This window comes from Myotis nattereri (assembly GCF_964212035.1).
Source record: "Myotis nattereri genome assembly, chromosome: 1".
NCBI lineage: Eukaryota > Metazoa > Chordata > Mammalia > Chiroptera > Vespertilionidae > Myotis > Myotis nattereri.
In genome coordinates this window covers 186,558,401-186,583,929 of record NC_138075.1, presented here as the reverse complement: position 1 = coordinate 186,583,929, position 25,529 = coordinate 186,558,401, and the positions used below count along the sequence as shown (strand labels likewise).

General features: G+C 40.8%; 1 protein-coding gene across 1 annotated transcript in view; it reads left to right on the top strand.

The window, feature by feature from the left end:
• Window positions 1-1,571: 1,571 nt before the first annotated feature.
• Window positions 1,572-25,529, top strand: part of MOB1B (MOB kinase activator 1B) — a 55,260-nt gene continuing 31,302 nt past the window's right edge. The window contains exon 1 of the mRNA XM_081083296.1: window positions 1,572-1,902. Within this exon, the coding sequence (XP_080939422.1) occupies window positions 1,889-1,902 (14 nt within the window). The 5' untranslated portion in view covers window positions 1,572-1,888. The remainder of the gene's footprint in view (window positions 1,903-25,529) is intronic.

The window sequence follows — 25,529 nt, the reverse complement described above, 5'->3', positions numbered from 1 at the left end:
ATACTCCGTATTATTAACATGACAGCTCTCTCATTTTTAGGTCCAATATATTTAAGTTATATCAGCTATTAATTTTAGGCAACTCCCCTAATTGAAGAACTCATCGGGTATCTTTGCAGCTTCTTTCCTCTACCAATCATTGCCCTGATACAGTGTCATAAAATTCACCTAGATTGTGTTAAACCAAAAGCAAGGCTACATAAGCCACCTTACCAAATCAGAGCAGATAGGAACTGTCTGCCAAAAATCTGAAGGATGCCCCCAGCATGACAGACTTTTAGAACTGGACAGTATCGTTAGAGATCATGTAATAATCCAAGGCCCTCATTTTAAAAGGGGTGACACTGCTGTTCTAATAGGTTAACTGGCTCTTCCCAAACATAATTTCCTAATATGGTATCTCAGGTTTTATTTTCAGTAGAGTCTTAAGGAATTAAGTTAGTAGCATATCAAGATCTGGAAATATATTTACATTATATTAAGATGAGTCCTCCTTTTGCCATCTTTCCTGTATCTTTTGAGTCTTTACTAGTAAGTCTTCTCAAATTATTCTAGGGACCTCTGCTGTTCCTGTGATAGTGTCAAGATTTCAATTATTCTATTTTAAAATGTAGTTTGATTTAGCAAAATACCAAGCTAATAGCGAATACACTCAATTGTACAAATTTCATATTGGCACCTCCGTCGAGTCTATTAGCCTGTGGGTTAATAGCTGCACATAAGTTTTGCTCAGATTCTTTGAAAACTTCCTTGTGGATTTGTTGAGTAGAGAAGATGACCACCGCTTATGTAAAGTAAATGGGTACCCACTGATAATGCTGTGGGAGGCTGGTCATCAGTGGCGATGGCGAGTAAGCATGTACGGGGCCCAAGTCTATTACAACCCCCGGGCATTCTGATGCACAGACCATTCCAGAATCTAGAAACGATTCATTTCCTCTTATAGAGGGACCTGCATCTCACATAGTTAAAGGGGTCTCGGCAAGTCTTTACACTCCATTCAAGAATGCTCCACATGGTTCGCATATGTCACCACAGCAGGTTTCCCGTTTTCCCAGCTGCTGATGAAAGCCTCGCTTGCCTGTTGAGACAGGGATGGATCCTGACCAGGGTGTTAAAATACGCCCATGAATCAACAGGGAACCTTGAAACCCCAGTTAGATCCTTTCCTCTCTCCTGCCAGAACCACACGCAAACCATTCCACCCAGATGAAATTTCCTCCCGTTTTTATGTAGCAGTAGACAGGCTCCATAACCTTCCATCATCGTTTGCTGGCATTCACTGTGGGCAAAATTCTGATGGCGATTCCATCCCTCACAGCAGGCGCCCGACATCCCGGAGTTGAAGCCCCCGCCTTCCGCAAGGATGACACGCACCTGAGCGTCGCGGAACCCTCCGCCACCACCCACCACCCACCACCCGGCGGACGGGCCTCGATCCTCCCGCGCCGCCGGAGCGTCCTCGCGGGGCGTGGCACAGGCGTCCGGAACCGCAGCGCCCAGGGCCGCCGTCCGTGGGCCGGAGTGGGCGCGCGTCGCTCTCGCGAGACTTCGCGGGGTGGGGGCAGCTGGGGGCTGGCGAGGAGGAGACGAGGGGTGGCACTGCGGCGGCCGCGGTGGCTGTTGTCAGGGGCAGGCGAGCGCCCTTTCCCCGCCTCCCTTTCCTTCCCCTCCCATTGAGCGCCTCTGGCCGAGCGCTCCCCACTTCCGCCCCCTCTGCGTGCCACTGGGACTCGCGTAGCCGAGCAAGTTGCGGCCGCGGAACCGCCGGCGCTGCCCCGCACCGCCTCTCCTCGCCTTCCTCTCCTTGCCTCTTCCTCCCGGGCCGCCGCCGCCGCCGCGCCCGAGGCCTCGCGACTACCGACCCGCAGCCCGCGCCGCGGCCGACATGAGCTTCTTGTTGTGAGTAGCTAGGCCCCGCGCGCCGGCTTTGTTCAGGCGGCCTGGGCCGCCGCCCCCGCCCGCCTCGGCCCGCGGCCCCGACCCGCCTGGCCCCGCGCAGCCCGGCTCGGGCGCTCCTCCCGCGCTCCAGCGGCGGCCGCCGCCGCCTCCCCGGCTCTCCCTGAGCACGCGGGGGACCCCCCCGGACCCCGAGTCCCGACACACCCGGTGCCCGCGTTCGCATTTCTCCGGCACCCCGACCTCGCCCTCTGGGGTTTGTTTATTTGCACGCTCCGGAGAAATACCTCCCACTCTCCGCGTGACCCACATCCGACGCGTGCCGTCGCCCGTTTCAGTCTCCTCCTGCCCACGGCTTTTTTTCTGGGTCCCAAGCACGGAAGATAGCGAGAGCCGCACGCCTCACCTCCCCCCACCCCCATCCCCCGCCACCCCGGGACCCTTTAAACTTCCCTCTTAGGTTTTTAGGAAGTTGGGGCGTCAAGTCCTGTGGATGTGAACGCACTTAACGAGGCTGTTGACAGGTCAGGACGCCCCGGTGACAGCCTGATGGATGGCGTCTTGGGGTCTGGAGCAGCTCCTTGCTTCAAGTCACATGCTTTCCTGGAGAATACGGGCGTTATCTTTTCAGACAACCACCAGCCAGGGCTTGGGTGGCGTGCCCTAGGTTGATGAGGTCCCCTGGGGACTTGTTTTGCAAGTCATTTGTAAATGACAGCTTAGTTTAGTACTGGCTGTCTTTTCCCTCATCTTACTACAAGACATGTTGGGGGGCGGGGGATGGGTAGGAAGATGGGATGGCCAGAGAGGGACAAGCCTCACGTCCCCTGAAAACAGGACCTTGCACCCTGCAGAAGGCTTCCTTGTGATTCATCCATGTTTAATCTGTGGTTAGAAAGCTAATAAAAGCTCGGAGGTTGAAACCCACCCCATACACTCCTCCATTGTTGTGGAGAAAATATCATTTAATGAGAATTTTCTGTTCTGATGCTCTTTCCCCACCTTACATAATGTTTAGTCATCACCTTGGCACTTGAGTCCTGAGAACTTAACCCTTATTTTCACATGCTCATATCTAGAATGTTAATTCTTTTTAGAGTGTTTAAGCAAAATTGAGAGGTCACAGAAGGCAAACCTGCGGACATTCTAAATGCATAGGGGGCCTGGCTTTCAGTCATCTACCACATTTGAGGTTGTGAAGCCTTTTTTTAGTCTCATCCTAGAAGTTGTGTTTTTCAGATTCATGGTGATAGATGAGAGGACTGGGTGACTTCAGTCTTTGTTTTCTTTTTTTTTTTTAAATATATTTTTATTGATTTCTTACAGAGAGGAAAGGAGAGAGAGAATTAGAAACATCAATCAGCTGCCTCCTGCACACCCCCTACTGGGGATGTGCCCGCAACCAAGGTACATGCCCTTGACCAGAATCGAACCTGGGACCCTTCATTCCACAGGCCGATGCTCTATCCACTGAGCCAAAAGCTAGGGGCCAGTCTTTGTTTTCTATTTTAGTTTGAGTCAACATATCCAGGCATCTCAGCTTGAAACTTCTCATCTTGAGTTTGTTTGCATTGCTGATGTTTTATTTCTTCAAGAACATTACTAGATGATGTCTAGTAATATAGACATCATCTACATTACTGTATCTTCAAAATAGTAATGGAGATGATGTCCATGACTGCTGCTGATGAGCTTGTGTTTCTTTGAACTCGGCTCAATTGGTTGAAGCAGGGAAGAACTATATTTAGCAGAAATTTGGGGATGGACAAGGTTTTGGTGGTATTTTGTGAATACAAATATATTTTTTACATGGTTCAGTATTTATTAGCTATAGAAATTCAGTGGATAAGTTCATTTCTCCTGAAGCATATTAGCTACCAAACAAAACTCTTGCCTATACACACACACACACACACACACACACACACACACACACACACACACATTAGAGGGTTTGTACTGTTTGGGGTACAATTTTTCAGTCAGATCGCGTGTAAGTTAATAGATTCTCAACATCTTTAGCCTGTGTGCTTAGCAATCCAAAAGAGTAATCCAACCTTTTTGGTTTTGGTTTTTGTCCACCATGACTTTTAAACTCTGAAGAAAAGACGTGGTAGATAAAAATTATTAGAACGTAAAGAACAAAGTTTTGGTTATTTCATCTGTTTATTTGGTATGGTTTTCTGAATATTATTTCTATACCATCAGGTGAGCAAAGAAAATAAGAGTTGCAATTTAGGTGTGGAATAACAAATATTTTCTTCCAGTTCTCGGAAGCTTCCTCGTAAGGCGACTATATATGGATGGAGCTCAGGAAATAAGGGCAATGCGAGATAGTGTTAGAAAGGCAATGACTCATAACTCATGAGGGCTTTTAGATAGAAGGAAAGAATTTTAGTTAAAGAAACATCATTTAGCGTGGCTGGTTTGGCTCAGTGGTTGAGCATCGACCTATGAACTAGAAGGTCGTAGTTCAATTCCTGGTCAGGGCATATGCCCAGGTTGCGGGCTTGATCCCCAGTAGGAGGGTGTGCAGGAGATAGCCGAACAATGATTCTCTCTCATCATTGGTGTTTCTATCCCTCTCTCTTCCTCTCTGAAATTAATAAAAATATATTTTAAAAAACATGTCATTCTTATGCCAGGCACTGATGTATAGGCATTGGGTATCATTTGTGGACAAAATGGATAAAATTCCTGCATTAGTGGAGCTCACATTAAGCAACTCTGTAGTATGGTAGGAGGACTTAAATGCCATGGAACAAAGTAGAACAGGGTGAAGAGGTTTTTTTGGATAGGAAGGTGAGGTAGATTAGGTAATCTCCAGAGGGTGTCCAGATAATCAGCAGCAGTTACGCCTTTGTGTAGCTTTTGTACGAATGCTCAGAATAAATTTGCGCTGCATATGTAGATCTGACTGGGACAAAGCTGTGGTTGTGCTGCAAATTGGCCTCCATGCACCTTCAGATTGAGCTAAACTCCCAGATGATGCCCAGGGGACCTTCACAGCAACCTAATTTAACTTTGTAGACTCAAATTTTTAAACACAGCTTCAGGACCTGCTGTGAGCTGTAGGCATTGTGCAAGAAGTGGGACTTCAGAGCTGGCAGACAGTTTATAAATAGTCCTCTATAATAGATGTAATACAGTCAGAATATGGAGCAGTTTGATTTGGGCGGAGGGAAGGTTTCATGAACCAAGTGATGGATATTTAATGGATAATATAACAAGTGTTCTCTAAAAGGGCAAGGGGAAACGGGAGATTTCAGTCAGAGGAAACATGGAGGCCTGAAATTGCCTGGAATTCTCCATTTTCAGGTTTGTCCAAGAGGCTGTTGAATTTTGAAGCTAATTTTGGCCTAATTATTGTCCATGATAGAATTGAAACACAGTCTCTTGACTTAAGAGTTTTTCCTCTTCTGACATTTTAAGCATATAGAATTCAGGGAAATTTAGGATCAGAGTGAGTTCTTAACAGTCATTCAAAAAGGGTGTTGAGCCCTGACCGGTTTGGCTCGGTGGATATGGATAGAGCATCGGCCTGCGGACTGAAAGGTCCCAGGTTTGATTCCGGCCAAGGGCATGTACCTTGCTTGCAGGCACATCCCCAGTAGGAGGTGTGCAAGAGGCAGCTGATTGATGTTTCTCTCTCATCAATGTTTCTAACTCTCTCTCTTCCTCTGTAAAAAATCAATAAAATATATTTTAAAAAAACACACACAACAAAAAAAACAAAAAGGGTGTTGAGTGTTCTCTGTGTTTTTAGCATTTTTAAATTGCACGTATCTTCTGACTGATGGAATTCCACAGAAACAGTTGACTTGGAACAGAGTTAAAACTAATACAGCTAACTTTAAAATGCAAGTCTGTAGGAAAGGTGGTTTAGGGATGAGAAGGAATATAAACCAGGATTATTTCTGTATAAGAAGAAACAAAGAGAGATTGAGAAAGGAAATATTTATTGAACATTATGCTACAGAGCTTCCATTTGTCTTTTCAAAAGAATAGCAATATAGTAAAGGAGATCCAGGATTTTGTTGTGTTTGTGTCTGTCTCTTGTTTTTCTGTCTACCTGTCTCCTTTCCTACCCTCCCTCCCCCAGCATCTTTGTTTTATGGCAAATGATTTTAGTGCTTCAGCATCTTTACCTGTGAAAAAAATGATAGTAAAATAGCTAGCTAAGTACTATATGTCAGGAATAGCAGATGAAGAAACTGGCAAAGAGAGGTTAAATAATTTGCACAAAATTATGTGGCTAGTCAGTGGTATAGCTGCGACTTGAATCCTGGCAAACTAGATCCGGAGATCTTGCATCATACTGCCTTATCTGTAATTGATAAAATTATATAAAAAGGTGATATTCAGATAGATCTTGTTTTTAGGATAAATCTTATGTTACTAGGTATTAATATCTCAAATTGCTGGGATCACTTTATAAGGGTCACCAAGAATATAATGGTGGAAGAGAAAATAGAAACCTTTAAATTTAAATAGTACTTTTAAATTATTTTTTTACTTCCATTTTTAATGTAAAAACGATAAACATGTTGGAGAAATTATGAAATACTGATAAGAAAATGAAGAAAATAAAATCACTCATAATCATACCTTCAGGGATAACTGTTATTTGTGTTTTAGGTCAATAGTTATAATTCTGCAACATCATTTTGAGTGGCTGTCAACTAAGTATTACCTTAATGGTTTTGTTATCTGACAGCCTGGTTTAATATGTTATGCTCTTTTGGTGGGAGGAGTGGAAGTAAGTATGGTCATCTTTTCAGAACTAAAGTTTGGAGAATTGCAGACAGTTGGCTGGTCTTAGTTTACTCCTCCCATCTGATAAAGGATTGCTTTTGTTTTACATTATTGAGTGCAAAACAATTGCTCTGTGATTACTTTCACCTTTATTGCCTTTTTTTTCTTGATGTGGTTGCAGAGTTTTTGTACTTTTGGAGTTTCTGATACATGAAAGACATGTAGACCTTCTCTTCAATTGTATATTAGAATTGAAGCAGAATAGCTATGAATTATTGCATGAAAATGGTATCTGTTAATAATGTTAAATCCTATAGAAAACTTTTTTTTAACTCTCCTTCCCACATTTCTATATTTTTTCTGATATTCCTGTGTTTAGGACCATACCTCAGATGTTGGAGGATTAGAGATACTGAACGTAAAAGACCTCAGTAAATTGTAATTATGTGTACAGCAATGAAGTCTAGTTCATTACCAATACTCAACAGTGTGAGATTGCTAGTAGCTGTTACTATTTTTTATAAACATTCGTCATTTCTGATTACTTAAGCCATAGCCAATTTCTGTGGGTTTATTATCATATGTATCAGTGCTACTTTGATTTTCTGAGGATTTTGAAGGAAAAAAAAGACAAGCAGGAATTAGAAGATAAGCAAATATTATTTGGGTAATAGTTTAAGTACCTCATAGCCAAGTAGCCTTATTGTTACCATTATTTGTGATGAAAGATTGAATTTCTTACTGCTATTATTGTTTTTATCTTTCTGCCTAAGTCCTTTTGTTGTTTTCAAATTGAAAATTGATGAGAATAGTTCAATAGTTATATTGGGTATTAGAAAGAATATTTTTTGTGTGTTTTTTTGTAGAAAGAGATAATGGTATAACTTACGTACTTTCTTAGTATTCAGTGTAAATACAGAATAATTAAATAGAAGCAGGAGACATGAAGTCCTTAATAGCAACTTTTTTTTGGTTATCTTGCTGCACAGATCATGTTTCAGACAGAGCCCCAGCGTGACCTTCCCACTCTAGAGAATTCTTCCTTTGCTAACACCCTGCAGCAAAGGAAGATTTAATTACTGAAATAGCTCTTTGTTTAAAAACTCGGTGTGAGTTTGATTTTTACTCCCAGATGCCCGATTTCAGTGTCCCTAATCTTACCCCACACTCTGCCAAAATATTCATCTGGCCTTCTTATTATCATTATTATTATTATTATTTTTAGTCTCACCCAAGGACACGTTTATTGATTTTAGAGAGAGAGGAGAGGGGAGAGAGACAAACATCGATCGGTTGCCTTCCATACGCGCCCTGACTGGGGATTGAATTAGAAGCCTAGGTATGTGCCCTGTCCGGGAATCAAACCCTCAATTTTTTGGTGCACAGGACAATGCTCCAACCAACTGAGCCAATCTGCCAGTCTGGCTATCTTATTTTTAACTCTTAGGAATGGCACTTTTGAGTCAGTGAATAACAAACCAGTTTATCAAAACTGATGTTTAGAAACAAGTAAGTTGTGGTCTCTGCCTTCAAGAATCTTAAAATTGAAAAAAAAAAAAAAAAGAATCTTAAAATTGGAGACTAGCATGTGACATGGATATGCTCCTCAATAATTGTTTTTAAATCAGTTTTAAGTCCACTGGCTAATGAAAATTCACTATTATTATTTTTAAATACATTTTTAATTGATTTCAGAGAGGGAAAGAAAGATAGAAACATCAATGATGAGAGAGAATTATTGATTGGCTGCCTCCTACATGCCTCCTACTGGGGATGAAGCCTGCAACCTGGGCATGTGCCCTGACCGGAATTGAACCCAGGACCCTTTAGTCCGTAGGCTAGAATAATGCTAGAATATAATTTAAAAATTATTTGTCTAGGTTTCATCCACTGAGCCAAACCAGCTAGGGCGGTTCAACATTATTGATGTCGCATTTTATACAAACTTCTTTCAGTGTAAGTGTAAAATAGTTGTATTTGGTATTTATAAAAGTTTAAGGTGTACCTAGTATAGTCATGTATTCAAAACGGCAAGAGGTTTGCAAGTGTTTGTCTCTGTGTTTTCGGCACGGGCCGCTACAGATGGATTTTGGGGGCTGCACTGCTTGATTTTGGCACTGCTGCCACTATCCACTCTAGCTCTGCATTTTTTAATAAGGTAAGGAAGTGGCTGGTATCCTTTGTCCCACAGGTAGAGATTAAAGTGGCCTGGACTGGTGGGCAAATCCCAAGGTATAGGGAGTCTCCATATTATCATTCCAGCCTCATAGGTGTCCTCTTGCCTTGTCTTCCTCCACAGAGCTCAGCCATTTTATTTGCATTTCTTTCAACATGTATTTCTCCCACATCTGCCTGCCTTTGTGAATGCGGTTCCTTTTATTCTGGCTGGACTGCCCTTCTTTTCCCCACCCTCATTTCTTAAGTGTTGGAGCCAACTCTTTCCCTGATCTGTACCCCCTTCCCAATTTGTTGGATACCATTTCAGTGTCCTCTGTAGTCCTTATTATAGCCCTCATAAAAAAATACTGTTCTGGTCAGTTTTTAGGCCTTTCTTCCTCATCAGAGTGCGTGACCTCTTTGAAGATGCACTAGTTTCAAAACTATTTTTAAGTTTCTTCCACCTAGTATAGTGCCTAGTGTATATTACACACAACTTTTAAAACACCATATCAATGACATCTTCAAGTGTTTTCACAATGATAGGTGGAGGTATGAGTGATTCTCTTCATTCTGCTCTAATTTCCCCCTTCCAAAGACTTCTGGGGAAATATGAATAGATGGTTCCTGTGCACAGAAAGGTTTGGGACACCTGTTTATTGGATTTCTATTTCACAATTTTGTAGAGACCTTGTTTTACCCTTCTTTCAAGGATTGGCATATGCCTGGCACATGTAAATTGTGTTCCGGTAGCAGTGAATGAGAGTAACATTTCCCTCATCCCCACCACCGTTGCACTACTAAGAATAATAATCATGAGAGCTTCTTGGGCTTTTGTATTTATACCAAGTAAATCTTTTGGAAGATTCTCCCAAAGAATTTCTTTCCTTTGGCATAGAGTGCTTGCTTCGATTGCCATCAACCTTTTTTTCTCTTTTATTTTAAAAGAAAAAAAAAATTGTATCTTTTATGTTAAAATTTAGAATGGAGCTCTAATAAATGAAATTTAAAAATTAACAGTCATGTGAAAAGTAATGCTAGAATATAATTTAAAAATTCTTTGTCAATAAATGTGTTTACAATTACAATACTAAGTTTTAAAATACTAATAACTTACTAGGAAAATATTACTTTCTCCAAGATGAGCACGGATTATAATCTGTAAAGGAGGACAAATTGAGACTTGTAACTCCAATCGAATTTCTTGTTTCTTAGTTATCTTTCTGATATTTTAATGCAGATATTAAACTGATAAATTAATGCAAATAATAAACATGTTTGGGAGGCATATGGCATACGTGGAGCTGTAAATATCCTATAGATTCCAGAGGTAGATTTAATTTTTACCTATTATTCTTACCAGATTTAGTGCTTTTCTCATGAAGTCTGTTAGAGAGCTATGCCAGGGGTTTTTCTTTCTGGATTATTTCAAGGTGGAGAATTTTTCCCAAAGAGTAAATAGTAGTATCCAACTGTTAGTGAATCTGAAGAATATGCCTTTATTATATCGTTATTGTTTTTGAGCATTTATAGGTCAAACTATTATAAGCATAAGTTATAAGTTACGACAACTTAGAACATTCTTTTTAAAAATTTTATTTATTTTGTTAATCCTCACCCAAGGATATTTTTTCCCATTGATTTTTTTTTTTTAATATATTTTATTGATTTTTTACAGAGAGGAAGGGAGAGAGATAGAGAGTTAGAAACATCGATGAGAGAGAAACATCGATCAGCTGCCTCCTGCACATCTCCCACTGGGGATATGCCCGCAACCCAGGTACATGCCCTTGACCGGAATCGAACCTGGGACCCTTCAGTCCACAGGCCGATGCTCTATCCACTGAGCCAAACCGGTTTCGGCCCATTGATTTTTTTAAAAATTTTATTTTATTGTTTAAAGTATTACAAATAGTAGTACATATGTCTCCTTTTTTTCCCCATTGACCTTCCCCTGGCCTCCTTTACCTCTCCCCCCAACCCCCATTGATTTTTAGAGAGAGTGCAAGGGAGGAGGGGAGAGAGAGAAAGAGAGAGAAAAAATCTATGTGAGATAGACATCAATTGGTTGCTCCCTCATGGGTCCCCATTGGGGCGGTGGATGGAATCTGCAACTCAGGTATGTGCCCTTGACCAGGGATCAAACCTGAGACCCTTCTATACACGAACCAATGCTCAAAACATTCTTTATCATTTTATCAGTAAACTAGAAGCCCATCGCACGAAGATTTGCACAATAGGCCTTCCTTCCCCTGGCTCCCGGCACCGGTTTTCCTCCGGCACCCGGGACCCAGGCCTTTGGTCTGGCTGCAGTAGAGAAGCCAAGCCTCTTCAGTCTTCAGTCTTCACTCTGGCCAGAGCCACCTGTGTATGCAAATTAATCGCCATCTTTGTTGGGTTAATTTGCATAGTCACTCTGATTGGCTGGTGGGCATAGCAGAGTGATACCAATTTGCATGTTTCTTTTCTATTAGTGTAGATACTCTGTATAATTGTATGTGTGAGAAGTCCTGCTAGCCTTAAAGAATTTGTTCCTTTTTTTAAATGGCAGTTTGGATTTTTACATCTTGCTTAGTTAAAAGAAGAAACGGGAGAAAATGGGAGGATTTTTGCATTTTGTTATATGAATTTTTTCTTCTTTTTTCTCCTCTTTGATGCTTTTCACTCATTTGTGTTACCCTTTCTTAGTTTTAAATTTCAGGTATTGGGGCCACGGCTTGTAACTCCTCCTTAAACGGACTGTGAAAATCTGGACTGTGAAAGTCTGGATGTTCTATCTTTACTCCTACCACTCCTACTTCCACAGTATCCTACTTGTACTAATTCCTGAACCTTTTGTGAGATCTGTGGTGTAAATTGGCTTGCTTTAGGATTATGTTTCCTTAGTTATGTAAATTATTTATCTACTTTCTAATTTTAAAAATTTTGTTATTGTCTCCTTTCATTCTCTTTGTCCTTATGGGGTTATGATTTTTTTAAAAATTCACTTTATTGTCACCTTGAGTAGGGAGTGAAAGCTAATGTGTATTTTCAGTTTACCATCTTCAACCATCATTCTTCAAAATAGTGCTCTTATAAGTACTAATCTATTTTATTGCCTTTCTGTAAGCATCCACAATTGTCTCTGAGTGAAAAAAAAAAGAATTCTCACTTTGTTAAGCTGCTTTATGTTTTGAGTTGTCTTTGTTATTGTGATGTATTAGTTTGTAGTGAACCTAAAGGTCATTTTCAATGAATAGTTCAATAACTTATTTTTTATAAGAAAACAGGTTAATCCAAATTTGAGCTAGAAGAAACTATCTTTTATTTATTATTATTATTGGTCTTCAGTGATATTCCAGATTATTCATGTTATGCTTCTGAAGTATGCTTTAGCAAATCTTACTTAAATCTTGAATGTCTTTGACCTTAATTAGTCATTGGTAAAATTTATCTCTAAATCAGGAGTTATTTATATTTTATTTTCAAGTAAACAAACTAGCTGCATTTAAAATTAGATTTAAAGGAGAAAATGATTAACTTTTACATTCATGTTTCTAATATTTTTCTCCAGTTTCAGTAAATAAAAGAAATAAGGGATGTTCCCATTTTTCAGGACATTTTATCAGAATCAACATGAGCTTCTTTATTTTCTTAAGTATATTAATTTAATTCATCTAATTTCTTACAAATGCCATGGTTTTGAACTTTAAGGTAAATTATTCTACAAATATGATCAAACCTTTCTGTTGGAGTTATTATTTAATAGAAAAAGAATAAACAATAGACTGTAATCTATAAATTTTTTTTTCATTGCGTAAAAGTCCTATACTTGTTCATCCTGAATGTCTGTGTAGTTTTATACAGAAGAGTACATCTATAGGTTTAGAAAATAAATGTGGAGCTCAAAGATTTTAGAAATGAATGTTGTCGTGCTAGCCTGAGAGAAAGGAGTAGGGTAGGAGTTCTTTATCTGGGTTTATGAACAGGTTTTAGCACCTCCCTGAATTTCTGTATGCAAAATATGTTTCTTATTTCTCTAGAGAGAAGGTTTATACTGTCTTTCAGATTATCAGAGGCTCAAAATAGATTAACAACTAGAGGCAAAAAAGTTAGTAAAGAAAAAATTATATAAATGTTTAAGAACAACATGGGAAGTATTTCCATATTATGTAGCTCAGAGGTAAATCTTAGTAGGCTCTAGTTCATTGCTTCATTTTTATTTTATTATGATTTACAAACAGCGAATTGCTCAGATCTTAAGTATATTTTTTTTAGTTTACACAAATGTATACACACTTGTATAACCCACACTCCTTTCAAGACTCAGAACTTTTTCATCACCCCAGAAGGCACTATAGCTTTTTACAGTAAAACCAAAGGCCATTCTTTGTGGGTCTTTGATATAAGTACACACTTCCACTTCACGTAGTTCTAGAAATTTCATTAGCTATGAGTAGCTCAGCTTTTATGGAAGAGGAACAAATAGTCTGTTATTGCCTACTGTTTGCACTTGCTGCCAATTTTTACTCAGACAACACAACTTTTGTAACTATGATGAGCCTTTACTGTAGGAATGACACTTAGAAGCTCAGCTTCAAGGCCCTTAAAGAAATTAGCTCATGTCAATTATTATAATTATTATAGTTATATAATTATAAATATTATAATTATTATAGTTATTCCTGTTTCTCACTTATCCACAGTGATGAATCAACATCTGACATAAAATATGAGTAAAAGAGTTTAAATTTTCCTAAACATAGTAGTTCAAGGAATAACAACTTAAAGATCAACAGTTATCAGTTGCTGTATTACAGAGTAACTTCTGGAAAAATACCTCCGTGAAAAAGACTTACAGTACCTGCTCCTAAATTGTGCATGGTAGTAGTGGGATCAGACAAGTTAACACAATTCGCATAGTTTGGTGAGTACAGTAATAAAAGACTGCATAGAGCACTGCAGTACCTGGAAGAAGGCATGGTTAATTCTTTAATGGATGGTCAAGAACAGTTTTTCTGAGATGGTACCTAAATAGGTTTATGTGCAGATATTGAGAGAATCAGTTATATCAGGCTATAACTTCTAATTTTTCATTTTAGTACCTTTAGTGAGCCTTCAAGTGGGTAGAGACTAATCCAGATTTGGGGGCCTTCCTTGATAAAATAAATAAAAAATTATGATTACAAAATTAGGTAGCAAAATAATATTGAGATTGAGAAAACACAATTTGAAAATTTAATAAAGCATACGAAAACAATGACTGCCACAAAATATAGAAAAATAACATTTTTATTAGTTAACTGCCTGATATGATATTCCTTATTATTTATTTACATTTTTTGGATACATACTTTTGACAACTTATTATGTCAGTACTAGTGGCCGGTGCATGGATTTGTGCACATTGAAAGGAAATTAAATAGAAAAAATATTTTAATATTGCTATTTGCCCTTTATAATAGAAGTGTCAAATTCACTATCGACAATGACAGATCGAAACGCATGCCTGTGATTGGCGCCAGTGAGAGCTTTATATGTAAAGCACATGCGCGAGTCAACTTAGCCTTTTATATATATATACTAGAGGCCCAGTGCACAAAAATTTGTGCACTTGGGGGAGGAGGGGGGCCCCTCAACCCGGCCTGTGCCCTCTTGCAGTCTGGGACCCCTTGGGAGATAACGACCTGCTGGCTTAGGCCTGCTCCCAGGTGGCAGAGAGCAGGCCCAGTCCCTAGGTGCAGCCCCTGGTCGGGCTCAGAGCAGGGCCGATTGGGGAGTTGGGGCGCCGCCCCCTGTCATGCACAGAGCAGGGCAGATCGGGAGGTTGCAATGCCACCCTCAGTCACGCTCAGGGTAGGGCCATTTGGGGGGTTGGGGTGCTGCTCCCTGTCACACTTAAGGCAGGGTCGATGGGGAGCTTGCGGCGCCACCCCCTGTCATGCACAGAGCAGGGCCAATCGGGGTTGGGGCGCTGCCCCCTGTCACTCACAGAGCAGGGCCCATCAGGGGGGTTGGGGCTCCGTACCCTGTCATGCACAGAGCAGGGTCGATCAGGGGGTTGGGGAGCTCCCCCCTGTCACGCACAGAGCAGGGCCCACCAGAGGGTTGGGGAGCTCCCCCCTGTCACTCACAGAGTAGGGCCGATAGGGGAGTTGGGGCACTGCCCCCGTCACACACAGAGCAGGGCGGATCAGGGGGTTAGGGCGCCGCACCCTGTCACACTCAGGGCAGGGCTGATGGGGAGGTTATGGCTCTACCCTGTCACACACAGAGCAGGCCCCGGGGGGTGGGGGGGGTTGGGGCGCCGCACCCTGTCACACACAGAGCCGCAGGGCGATAAGGGGGTTGAGGAGCTCCCCCCATCAGGCACAGAACAGGGCTGATCAGGGGGTTGGGGTGCCTTCCCCTGTCACGAACAGAGCAGGGCGGATAGGGAGGTTGTGGCCCCGCCCCCTGTCACACACACAGCCGCAGGGCAATCAGGGAGTTTGGGCGCTGCCCCCTGTCACGCTGATCCCGGTGCCGGGAGGCCTCTCGGCTCTACTGATCCTGGTGCTGGGAGGCATATTACCCTTTTACTATATAGGATAGAGGCCTGGTGCACGGGTGAGGGCTGGCTGGTTTGCCCTGAAGGGTGTCCTGGATCAGGGTGGGGGTCCCCACTGGGGTGCCTGGCCAGTCTGGGTGACGGACTGAGGGCTGTTTTCAGGCTGGCGGGTGACTGAAGCTCCCAACTGCTCCTTTTTTTCTTTTTTTTTCTTTTATTCTGGGCGAGCTTTAGCTCTGAGGCTTTGCTCCAGCTCTTAGGCCTCGGCTGCTGAAAGCAAGTATCTGGTTTGTTTGGGTTCTATAATCGAAACACTGTTTGAACTCCACCTCTGAGATCCAGGCTGGCTGAAAGCAGGTTTCTGGGGTTTTGTTTACCTTCTATATTTATAACAGTGTTTCAAACTGCAAGCTCAGAGGCCGGCAAGGCAGGCGGGGAACGTTGGAGTCCTCCATCACTGAAGCAAGCAAGCCTCATGTTCGCTTGAAGCTGCCTGGCTGCCGGCCGCCATCTTGGCTGGCAGTTAATTTGCATATCGCCCTGATTAGCCAATGGGAAGGGTAGCTGAGGTACGGCTAATTACCATGTTTCTCTTTTATTAAATAGGATAGGATAAACTTGCTTAATTAGACCTGCTTTGTGATGTAGCTAAACTTTTTTTTCCAGCCCAGTGAAGCACCCCAACTTCTCTTTCAGGTAATTGTCAGCACCACAGCAGTAAATATCAACATGAAGCAGATTATTATTGTAGATCACACAGGGAGCAAAGGGCAAAATATCTAACTGCAGCAGTGTTTGACTATATTCTGTGCAGTGAGAAAATCAAGTCATTTTCAAGGCATTAAAGTCTTACATCTTTTCAGTCAGGCAAGTTTCTAAACTTTCTAAATCCCCATTTTCCTGCTAATGAAAAGAAAATAGGATTCCACCAAGTCTGTCTACCTACTCCAGGATTTCTGTGAGGATCAAATGAGATGAGGCACAGGAAAGTGCTTCACAGACATTTGGTTAAAGTGTAAAACATTTGCACCTGGCTATAAAGCAAGTCATGTTCCTGAGCTGAAGAAACTGCAAGGAGGCTAGCTGTTAGGGAGAGGAAGCTGGGCATTGCTATGTGATGTCATTACCTGGCACCCACAGCCATTGTTTCCGGGCTGCGCTGGGCTCTGGGCTGCATTTTGCGTCATGAGGTCTCAGCAGTGTCGGCTGTGGTTTGGTGGGCTGTCGCTCTGGGGTGGTGGTGGGGCCTGTGTCCCACTTGGGGGAAGCCAAGTGTTGCTTTGTTGGCGCTAGGTCTGTACTGCCATTTCTCTGTTAATGGCCAGTGTGCATCATGGCAGCTCCTGCATTGAGTATCTGTCCCCTGGTGGTCAGTGCGCATCATAGCAACCGGTCGGACAGGCAGAGGGACACTTAGCCTTTTATATATATAGATTTGTAAAATTGGGTTACTGTTTTCTACAGAGAGAATAGAAAAATGATTTGCTTTTTCCTCTAATATGGCTTATCAAAATGTGTTTATTATTGATAGCTTAGAAAGGTTTCTGATTCACAACTCATTTTATTGGTAATGTCATGTAATATTTCAAGATGGGTTCCTGATTTGGGGAAATCTCTACTAAGTCTCTTCCATATTGTGCTAATAGCCTGTGGAGGTCATACCTGTATGACTCTGGTTGTGCACATTAGTGTAAACGATACCAGATAAGGCAGTGCTTGGGTGGTGGGAACACTCTTGAAAGTCATTCCTGTATCGAGACTAACAATGATCTAATCATGCATGAAAGTGATTATAAATTACATATACCTATAAAATGTAAAGTAAATATATCCCCTCCTTAACTTCCTTTTAGCCAGATACCCAAAATACCACATTAACGAAGGAGGAAGTGTGATGGTGGGGGGTCAGAGACAGCAGTCTTAACTAATTGCAGTTAGCTTGTGCAGTTTTCATGAAAACATGACCATGGGAACACATTGTTAGGACTTCTGCAAACACTGTGGAAGGGACCCTACCATTGAAGGATCCCTGAAGTTAAAATATTAGCATTATAAGTCCAATTCTGCAGTCTCATATTATAATTTTTGTGCTTGGATAATTCCATTTGTTCAGTCGTACTACTAAACTGTTAGTTTAAAAATAAGATGTATACTACCATGCATGTATGTCCTATGCTCTTGTATCTGCTATAACTGGGCCTATTTTTATAAGCTGAGAATATAAATTTAGCAAATGTTGCCAGAATATTTGCTTTACCTACCAGTTTTGATCTGGAGTCCTTTATCAATTTAGCTCAACAAACATTGAAGATCTGCTCTGACCCAGGCCTTCTGTTAGGTTTAGGAGATGCAGTGATGACTTAGAAACAGCCCTTGTCTTTGAGAGACTTGTGGTGCTAGTAAAATAGAGACACATGATAGTGTCATATGTGAACACAGAGAAGGTGTCCTTAACCCAATTTAGGATATCAGGGAAGCTGTCTGAGGAAAATGATCCCTGAATTAATTCTCTAGGGATTACTAGACATCCAGTATAAAAAGAAAGTTCAGTTAAAAGTGTATGAGATAAAAAGGAATAAATAGTCTGCATCTGATTTTAACTTTGTGTTTGTTTTTTTCTAGTCAGGTTTTTTTTATTATAAGAATTTAACTTCAAAGCATTTAGAACACAAAACTGCTATGTCACTGATTTCATTGGATGCCTATGGTGTTACAGCTTCATATTTGCAGGCAGATATAGGAATTGTAGGTGAATCTTTGCCCTAGTGTTGGTATCTGTATCTGATGTAAAAATTGTTCCAATTACTGCCAAAGCTGCAGGCTTTACCTTTTATTGCACCCTTTATAATGGGCTGCGGTTTTGGATTAAAGGCCAGGGGAAAATTCTGCTCTTTTACTTTGAAAAAATAAAGTAATCCTATTATAACAAGGAAGTGCATATTAATTATTAAAAAAATAAAAGCTAGCCCAGCCAGTGTTGCTCAGTGGTTAAGCATCAATCCATCCAGTCAGGGCACTTGCCTGGGTTGCAGGCTTGATCCCCAGTGGGGGGCAGGTAAGAGGCAGCCGATCAGTGATTCTCTCTCATCATTGATGTTCTATTTCTCTCCCTCTCCCTTCCTCTCTCTGAAATAATGGGGGGAAAAAACCATATTAAAAAACAAACACTTCTAAAAAAAGAATATAAAAGCTACCTCTTCTGATTCTCTTCCCTCCCAGGGAAGAGTAGGAGCGGGCTTGCTTAGAATTACTGAGATGTCTCACCTTGGTTTTTTTTTTTTTTTTTAGTGAATGTTTAAGTAGGGCAGGATTGTAAAGGATCTAAAATTTAAAATGAAATGTTGGTGTCAGGGTTAGGAAATATCCCCAATTCATCTGTTACTTCCCTTGCTGCAGTTAGAATCTTTTAGATTTGTTGCACCAAATAAAGATGATGGGTCAATTCCTTCCTTTAATATTAAGAACAACTACTCCTTCAATAAGAACAAGAGTTTTCTCCTCTTTCAATATCATTATTTAAGATAGTAAACACTTACTAGGTATCTGTCCCAGGTTCTGTATTAGGGTAGGTACTGCAGATCAAGGATGACTAAGACATGATCTATGTTCTTGAGTAACTCACAATCTAGTGAGAGAGAATAAGTAAAATGCAAACAAACATGAGGATATAATGTTTTAAATTGACTTTTTTTTTTTTTTTTTTTGTAAATCCTCACCCAAGGATATTTTTCCCATTAATTTTTCGAGAGAGTGGAAGTGAGGGTGGGAGAGAGAGCAAGAGAAACATGGACGTGAGAGAGAGAGACATCTATTGTTGCCTGTTGCACACACCCTGACTGGGGCCAGGGATGGAACCTACAACTGTGGTACGTGCCCTTGACCAGGAATTGAACCCTCAACCCTGCAGTCCTTGGGCCAATGTTCTAAACACTGAGCAAAATTGACCAAGGCTTAAGTTGACCTTGTATGGATTAATAGAAGTGTAGTAGGAGGATTGCTGTTGTCTCAGTGCATCCCCCCAAATTCATATGTTGAAATCCTAATGCTCAATGTGGTGCTATTAGGAGGTGAGGTCTTTGAGAAGTGATTTTGTCATGAAGGCTCTACCCTCATGATTGGGGTGAGTGTCCTTAAAAAACGGACCCCACAAAGTTTCATTAAAGTTTTGTGTTTGTTTGTTTGTTTAATTTGAGAGAGAGAGAGAAAAGGAGAGAGAAAGAGATTGATTTGTTCCACTTATTGATTCATTGGTTGATTTTTGTATGTGTCCTGACCAGAGATCAAACCCACAATCTTGGTATATCTGGGTGATGCTCTAACCAACTGAACTACTTGGCAGGGCAAGACCCCATAGGAGTTTCATATTTTCATAGCCCTTTCCATCATATGAAGATGTAGTGAGAAGAGGGCAATCGGTAACCTGGATGAGGAGGGCCTTCATTTAGTACCCAACAATGCTGGCAACCCTGATCTTAGATTTCTAGCCCCCAGACTGTCAGAAGTAAATTTCTGTTGTTTATAAGTCACCCAGTCTGTCTGTGGTACTTTTGTTAAAGCAGCCTGAATGAACTAAGGGATAAAGTGCGTCTTGGTGCTTTAGTAATACATATATATATATATAAGTACATATATATAAAAGTAATACATATATATAAAAGTACATATACATATATTCATTCGTTGAACATTTTAAAGCTATCATTTCATATAGTGCACATTTGCTGTGTGCTTTAAATTAAGGTGCTATAAATTTATTAATTGAATTGTCATAATGGTCCTGCAAAACTGGTGATATCTCCAATTTTTACATTGTAAGCTTAGAGAAGTCGTATGATTTGTCCAAGATTTCATAGCTAGTAAGATACAAAGACAGGATCTGAAACTGGATCTTTACTCTAAGTCAGGGGTGGGCAAACTTTTTGACTCGAGGGCCACAATGGGTTCTTAAACTGGACCGGAGGGCCGGAACAAAAGCATGGATGGAGTGTTCGTGTGAACTAATATAAATTCAAAGTAAACATCATTACATAAAAGGGTACGGTCTTTTTTTTTTTAGTTTTATTCATTTCAAACGGGCCGGATCCGGCCCGCGGGCTGTAGTTTGCCCACGGCTGCTCTAAGTCCTGTGCCTTTTCTTCTGCATATGCCAGCCATCATATTAGGGAGTGGAGTTACTAAAATGAAGATGACAGACACAGCCATTCATTTTGAAGTGCTATCTAAAAGAGAAACACATAAATATACATATAAGGTGTTACAGGTGCTTTAAGTTACAGTGAGATATAAGAGAGGATGGAGAGTTTTTCATGGAAAGTTAAGAATTTTTATAAAACAAGTTATACTTAAGCTCTTTAGATGCTACTTGGTTGAAATATTGGTATGTTTGGAATTACTGCCAATTCAGTTGCTAGGTTCATACTTATTCTGAACTTTGCATATTCAAGTTTTGGTTTGCCCCTTTTAACAGTCCGGCACGATGATAAGATTTTGAAAATGGAGTTACTGTCGTTGCATGGAAATCACCCAGACCTTTGACTATGGGCACTTCCTAAAATCTCCTGTGGTTTCAGTACCAATTTACTGTCTGGAATAATGAATTTAGTGCACAACTCAAAACCTCAGAGGGTGATTGGAGATGAGTGCTTAAACTTTAGTGCCTTCATCTATAGCTGAGAAATGTCTTAGATAACTTCACAGATGTAGAAACTAACTGGCTTTTGTGTGTGAAGTGCTTTATTATTTTCTGGGGATTAGATTATAAAATTTTATGAGGCATTAAATAAATACAGAATTGGCCAACACTCTACCTGTTCTTCAATGAGGTCTCTGAGTTACACTTTATAAAATTGAAGTGTCATGAACATACTTTAAATTGAGAGGCAACCCAGTTAGCAGTTTGATGTACTAGAGCAGTTTTCCCTAATATGTGTTAAAGAGCAAGATATTAAAATGTGGAAGAAAAGTTTCCATGACTAAAGATTTTTGGGGAACTCTGGGCTAAACCATAAACAGTTTTCTTTACTGTAGGACTTCTCATAGCTTGTAAAATACTCAAATAATATGCTAGTGTATCTTTTAGCATTGTGCTAACCAGTGAGGGTACCAACATTATTAGTTTCCTTTAGTCTAATCTTTTCTCTGAGCCCAAGACTTGTATATACAACTGCCTACCTAACATATTTATTTGAATTTCTGATAGGTATCTCAAGTTAATATGTTAAAAAGTCATCTCCTGAAACCTATCTTAATTAAAGGGTCCACTTTCTACCTACTTGAGACTGAAAATTTATGAGTCATCCTTGATTCTGTCTTCTTCACCATTCTCCACAAATCATGAAACTCAATAGTGAGCCCTGCTGGTACTGCCTACAAATAAGTATTGGAATCTGCATTCATTCCCATGCATCCAAGCCATCATTCTATCTTCTTTGTAGTAGTTTCCTAACTGGCTTCTTGGTTGCCTCTTTTGCCATCCTCCCAGTCCATTCTCTGCATGGCAACTAGGATGATGTTTTTTAAAAATCACTGAAATATATTACTTTTGGGTTTTTAAAAAAGTCTTCAACAGCTTCCCAGTTATTCTTAAAGTGATAATCTAAATTCCATACTTTGGCCTCTAAAATCTTAGCTAATATGGTTCTACTAGTCTTTCTGATTTCTTCTTATGCCACTATTCCCATCGTTCATGATGCCCTAAGTTACAATTATCTTTTTACAACTACTTCTAAAAACTTGCTTTTGCACTGGTTTAGCCTATTAGCTTCCTCTACTCCAGTTCTTTCTTCTTGGCTTTCTGGCATTGGGGAAGCCTTCTCTCTTTTTAAAAGCAAAAAATGTTTTTATTGATTTTAGATAGAGGAAGCTAGAAGGAGAGAAGGAGAGAAAAGGAAACACTGATAGGCTGCCTGATTGGCTGCCTCATCGGCTGCCTCCTGCACACCCCTTACTGAGGATCGAGCTCGCTACACGGGCATGTGCCCTGACCAGGAATCAAACCAAGGACCTCTTGGCACATGGGATGATGCCCAATCAACTGAGCCACACTGGCCAGGGTGGGGAGGCCTTCTCTAATCACCTAATCTAACATAGTGCCTTGTCACGTCACATTATTTGTCACATCATTCTGTTATTTTCATTGTAGCACTTACCTCTACTCAATAGTTTTTTGTTGGTTTTTATTATTTTATTTATTTTGATTTTGAGAGTAAGTTTATTAAGGCTGGGGACAGCGAAACAAGGAAGTGCCTAGGATAGAAGAAGTCTAAGATAAGAGAGAGAATATGTGTGGCTGCTTTGTGTCTCTAGAAATGTTATGGGAAAGAAGTGAACCAGGGTGGGGCTGCTGTCACCTCACTGGGAAGTCAGAGAAAAATGGGCCTTGCAAATAGGTTCAAGCGCTTAAGCGTGGGATGAGCTGCTGCTGCCCCATGGGGACCCTTCAAGTTTGGTTGTTGGTTTATTTTTTTTTCTTTGCCTCCTCTACCTACATGACAGTAGGAATCTTATCCCTTGTTCAGTGCTGTGAATTGCCCAGGGCCTAGGACAGAACTATTTAGAATATAGAACAGTGATGGCGAACCTTTTGAGCTCGGCGTGTCAGCATTTTGAAAAACCCTAACTTAACTCTGGTGCCGTGTCACATATAGAAATTTTTTGATATTTGCAACCATAGTAAAACAAAGACTTATATTTTTGGTATTTATTTTATATATTTAAATGCCATTTAACAAAGAAAAATCAGCCAAAAAAAATGAGTTCTTGTGTCAACTCTGACACGCGTGTCATAGGTTTGCCATCACTGATATAGAAGGTTGTCAGAATATGCTAGTTGGATGAAAAAATGCAAGAGTAAATACATGGATGAAAGAAGCTGACTTATTGTGGTAAGAAGGATTATTGAGAAGCTACTGCTTTTTTTAATAGTAAAGATAAAAAATTTTTTTAAATTGAGCTACACCATAAAAATTCATATGCCATAAAATTTATCCTTTAAAGTGTAAAATTTAGTGGATTTTAGTATAGCCACAGAGTTGTACCACCATAATGACTGCGGGCCAGGCCTAGGGACCCCACCCATGCACGAATTTGTGCACCGGGCCTCTGGTATATAGATAATATTCCATTTTAAGGATGTCCACAGTTTGGTTATCTATTCACCTATTGAAAGGCACGATTAAAGTTGATATAAACATTCACAGGTGGATTTTTTGTAGACATAGGTTTTCAAATCCATTAAATAAATACCTAGGAGTGGGTTTGCTGATTTGTATGGAATAATTGTTTTAGCTTTGTAACAAACTGCCAAACTGTCTTCCAGAATGGCTATACAATTTTTTATTTTTCATTCCTTTCAGCAATGAATGGTTCTGCATCCTCATCAGCATTTGGTATTGTCAGTTTTATGAATTATAACTTTTAATAGTTGTGTAGTGGTATCTCATTGTTTTAATTTCAATTCCTTGACGACAGATGATGTTGAGATTCTTTTCATATGTTTATTTGCTATCTGTATGTCTTCTTTGATAGGGTTTGCTCATATCTTTTGCCCATTTCTTTTTAGAGTTATTTTCTTTCTGTTAAATTTGTAAGAACTTTTTGTGAATTTTGGATGCAAATTCTTTATCAGATATGGTTTGCAAAGATTTTTCTCCCACTCTGTGGCTTACAATTCTTTCACAGATCAGAGTATTTAATTTTAATAAATTGTCTATAGAGGCATCCCCCTCCACCCCACACCCCAAAGTTCTGAGCCTTATCCTAATGTTAAATATCTGCTGTCACTTGCCTACTTCCCAGAAAAGGCCATCAGAGGAGGGTATTGAAATTCGCTGGCTCAGAGATTCTGAATCAAGTTCCCATATAATTCCTAAAGAGTCTCTCAGGGTCCTTCTCCCTGCTGTCATCCAGATTCTGAGTTTGGAGAATGGTGGAAGTCACTCTTACCTTTGTTGTCTTATCTTTTGGGCATATACTAGGCTAGGTTTATCAGACTTTCATTGTCACTGTGTCTCATCAACTTTTTAAACTTACCAGAGTTTCTCAATTTTTATCTGCTGATAGCTTGCTTTCTTGCTTTCCAAGAATGTTAAGGTTTTTTTACTCTCTTAACATTAACAATAACAGAAAAAAAATTGTGGAAAAAACAATAACAGCAATAGCACCACCATCCTATCTAATAATAGACAAACATGGTAATTGACCGTACCTTTGCTATGCCTCCCATTGGCTAATCAGTGTGATATGCAAATTAACCACCAATAAAGATGGCGTCTAATTTGCATACTGCAGGCAGGGCAGGACACCGGGAGCCACCATCCAGGCCCCCGTGTGACCCCAGGAGCCGCCGGAAAGCTGGGCGCAGGCAAGGCGTCCCCTTGGGACCCAGGAGCCGCCTTGCCTGCAGCCTTTGATCGTGATCGTGATTGTGACTGGAAAGCCGGGCGCAGGCAAGGCGGCACCCCGGGACCCAGGAGCTGCCTTGCCTGTGGCTGGTGTTGGTGATCATAATCGGAAAGCCGGGCGCAGGCAAGGCAGCCCCCCAGGACCCAGGAGCTGCCTTGCCTGTGGCCCATGATCCGGATCGCGATCGGAAAGCCGGGCCGCAGGCAAGGCGGCACCCCGGGACCCAGTAGCCGCCTTGCCTGCGGCTGGTGTTCATGATCATGATGGGAAAGCCGGGCCGCAGGCAAGGCGGTCCCCTGGAACCCAGGACCTCCTCGGCGAGGTCTGCAAGCGAAGTAGCGATCAAGGTATGAGAGGGAGGGTGGGGGGCGGAAGGAGCTACAGGAGCAGCTCTGGCCGAAGAGTGAAGACTCCCGCTGGAGCGAGGAGCAAAGACTGAAGGCTCCAGCTGCAGCGACGACTGTGTCCAGAGTAAAGATGGAAGGCGGTGGCCAGAGTGAAGGTCTGGGTCCTGGGTGCCAGAGGAAAACTGGTGCTGGCAGCCAGGGGAAAGAAGGCCTATTGCACGAATCTTAAAAATATTAAAAAATGAAAAATTAATAAAATATTCATTGAAATGAATCTGCATTATATGAAAAATCTCCTAATTGCTTCTAGCATAATTTATTAAATTGTGCTAAAATTTACAAGGGTTCAATTAAAAAATATCTTAATTCTAAATGATATAATAGAAAATATATAATAGTGCAGTTATAAGCACTTATCTGAAAATAAAAATTTAAAGAAG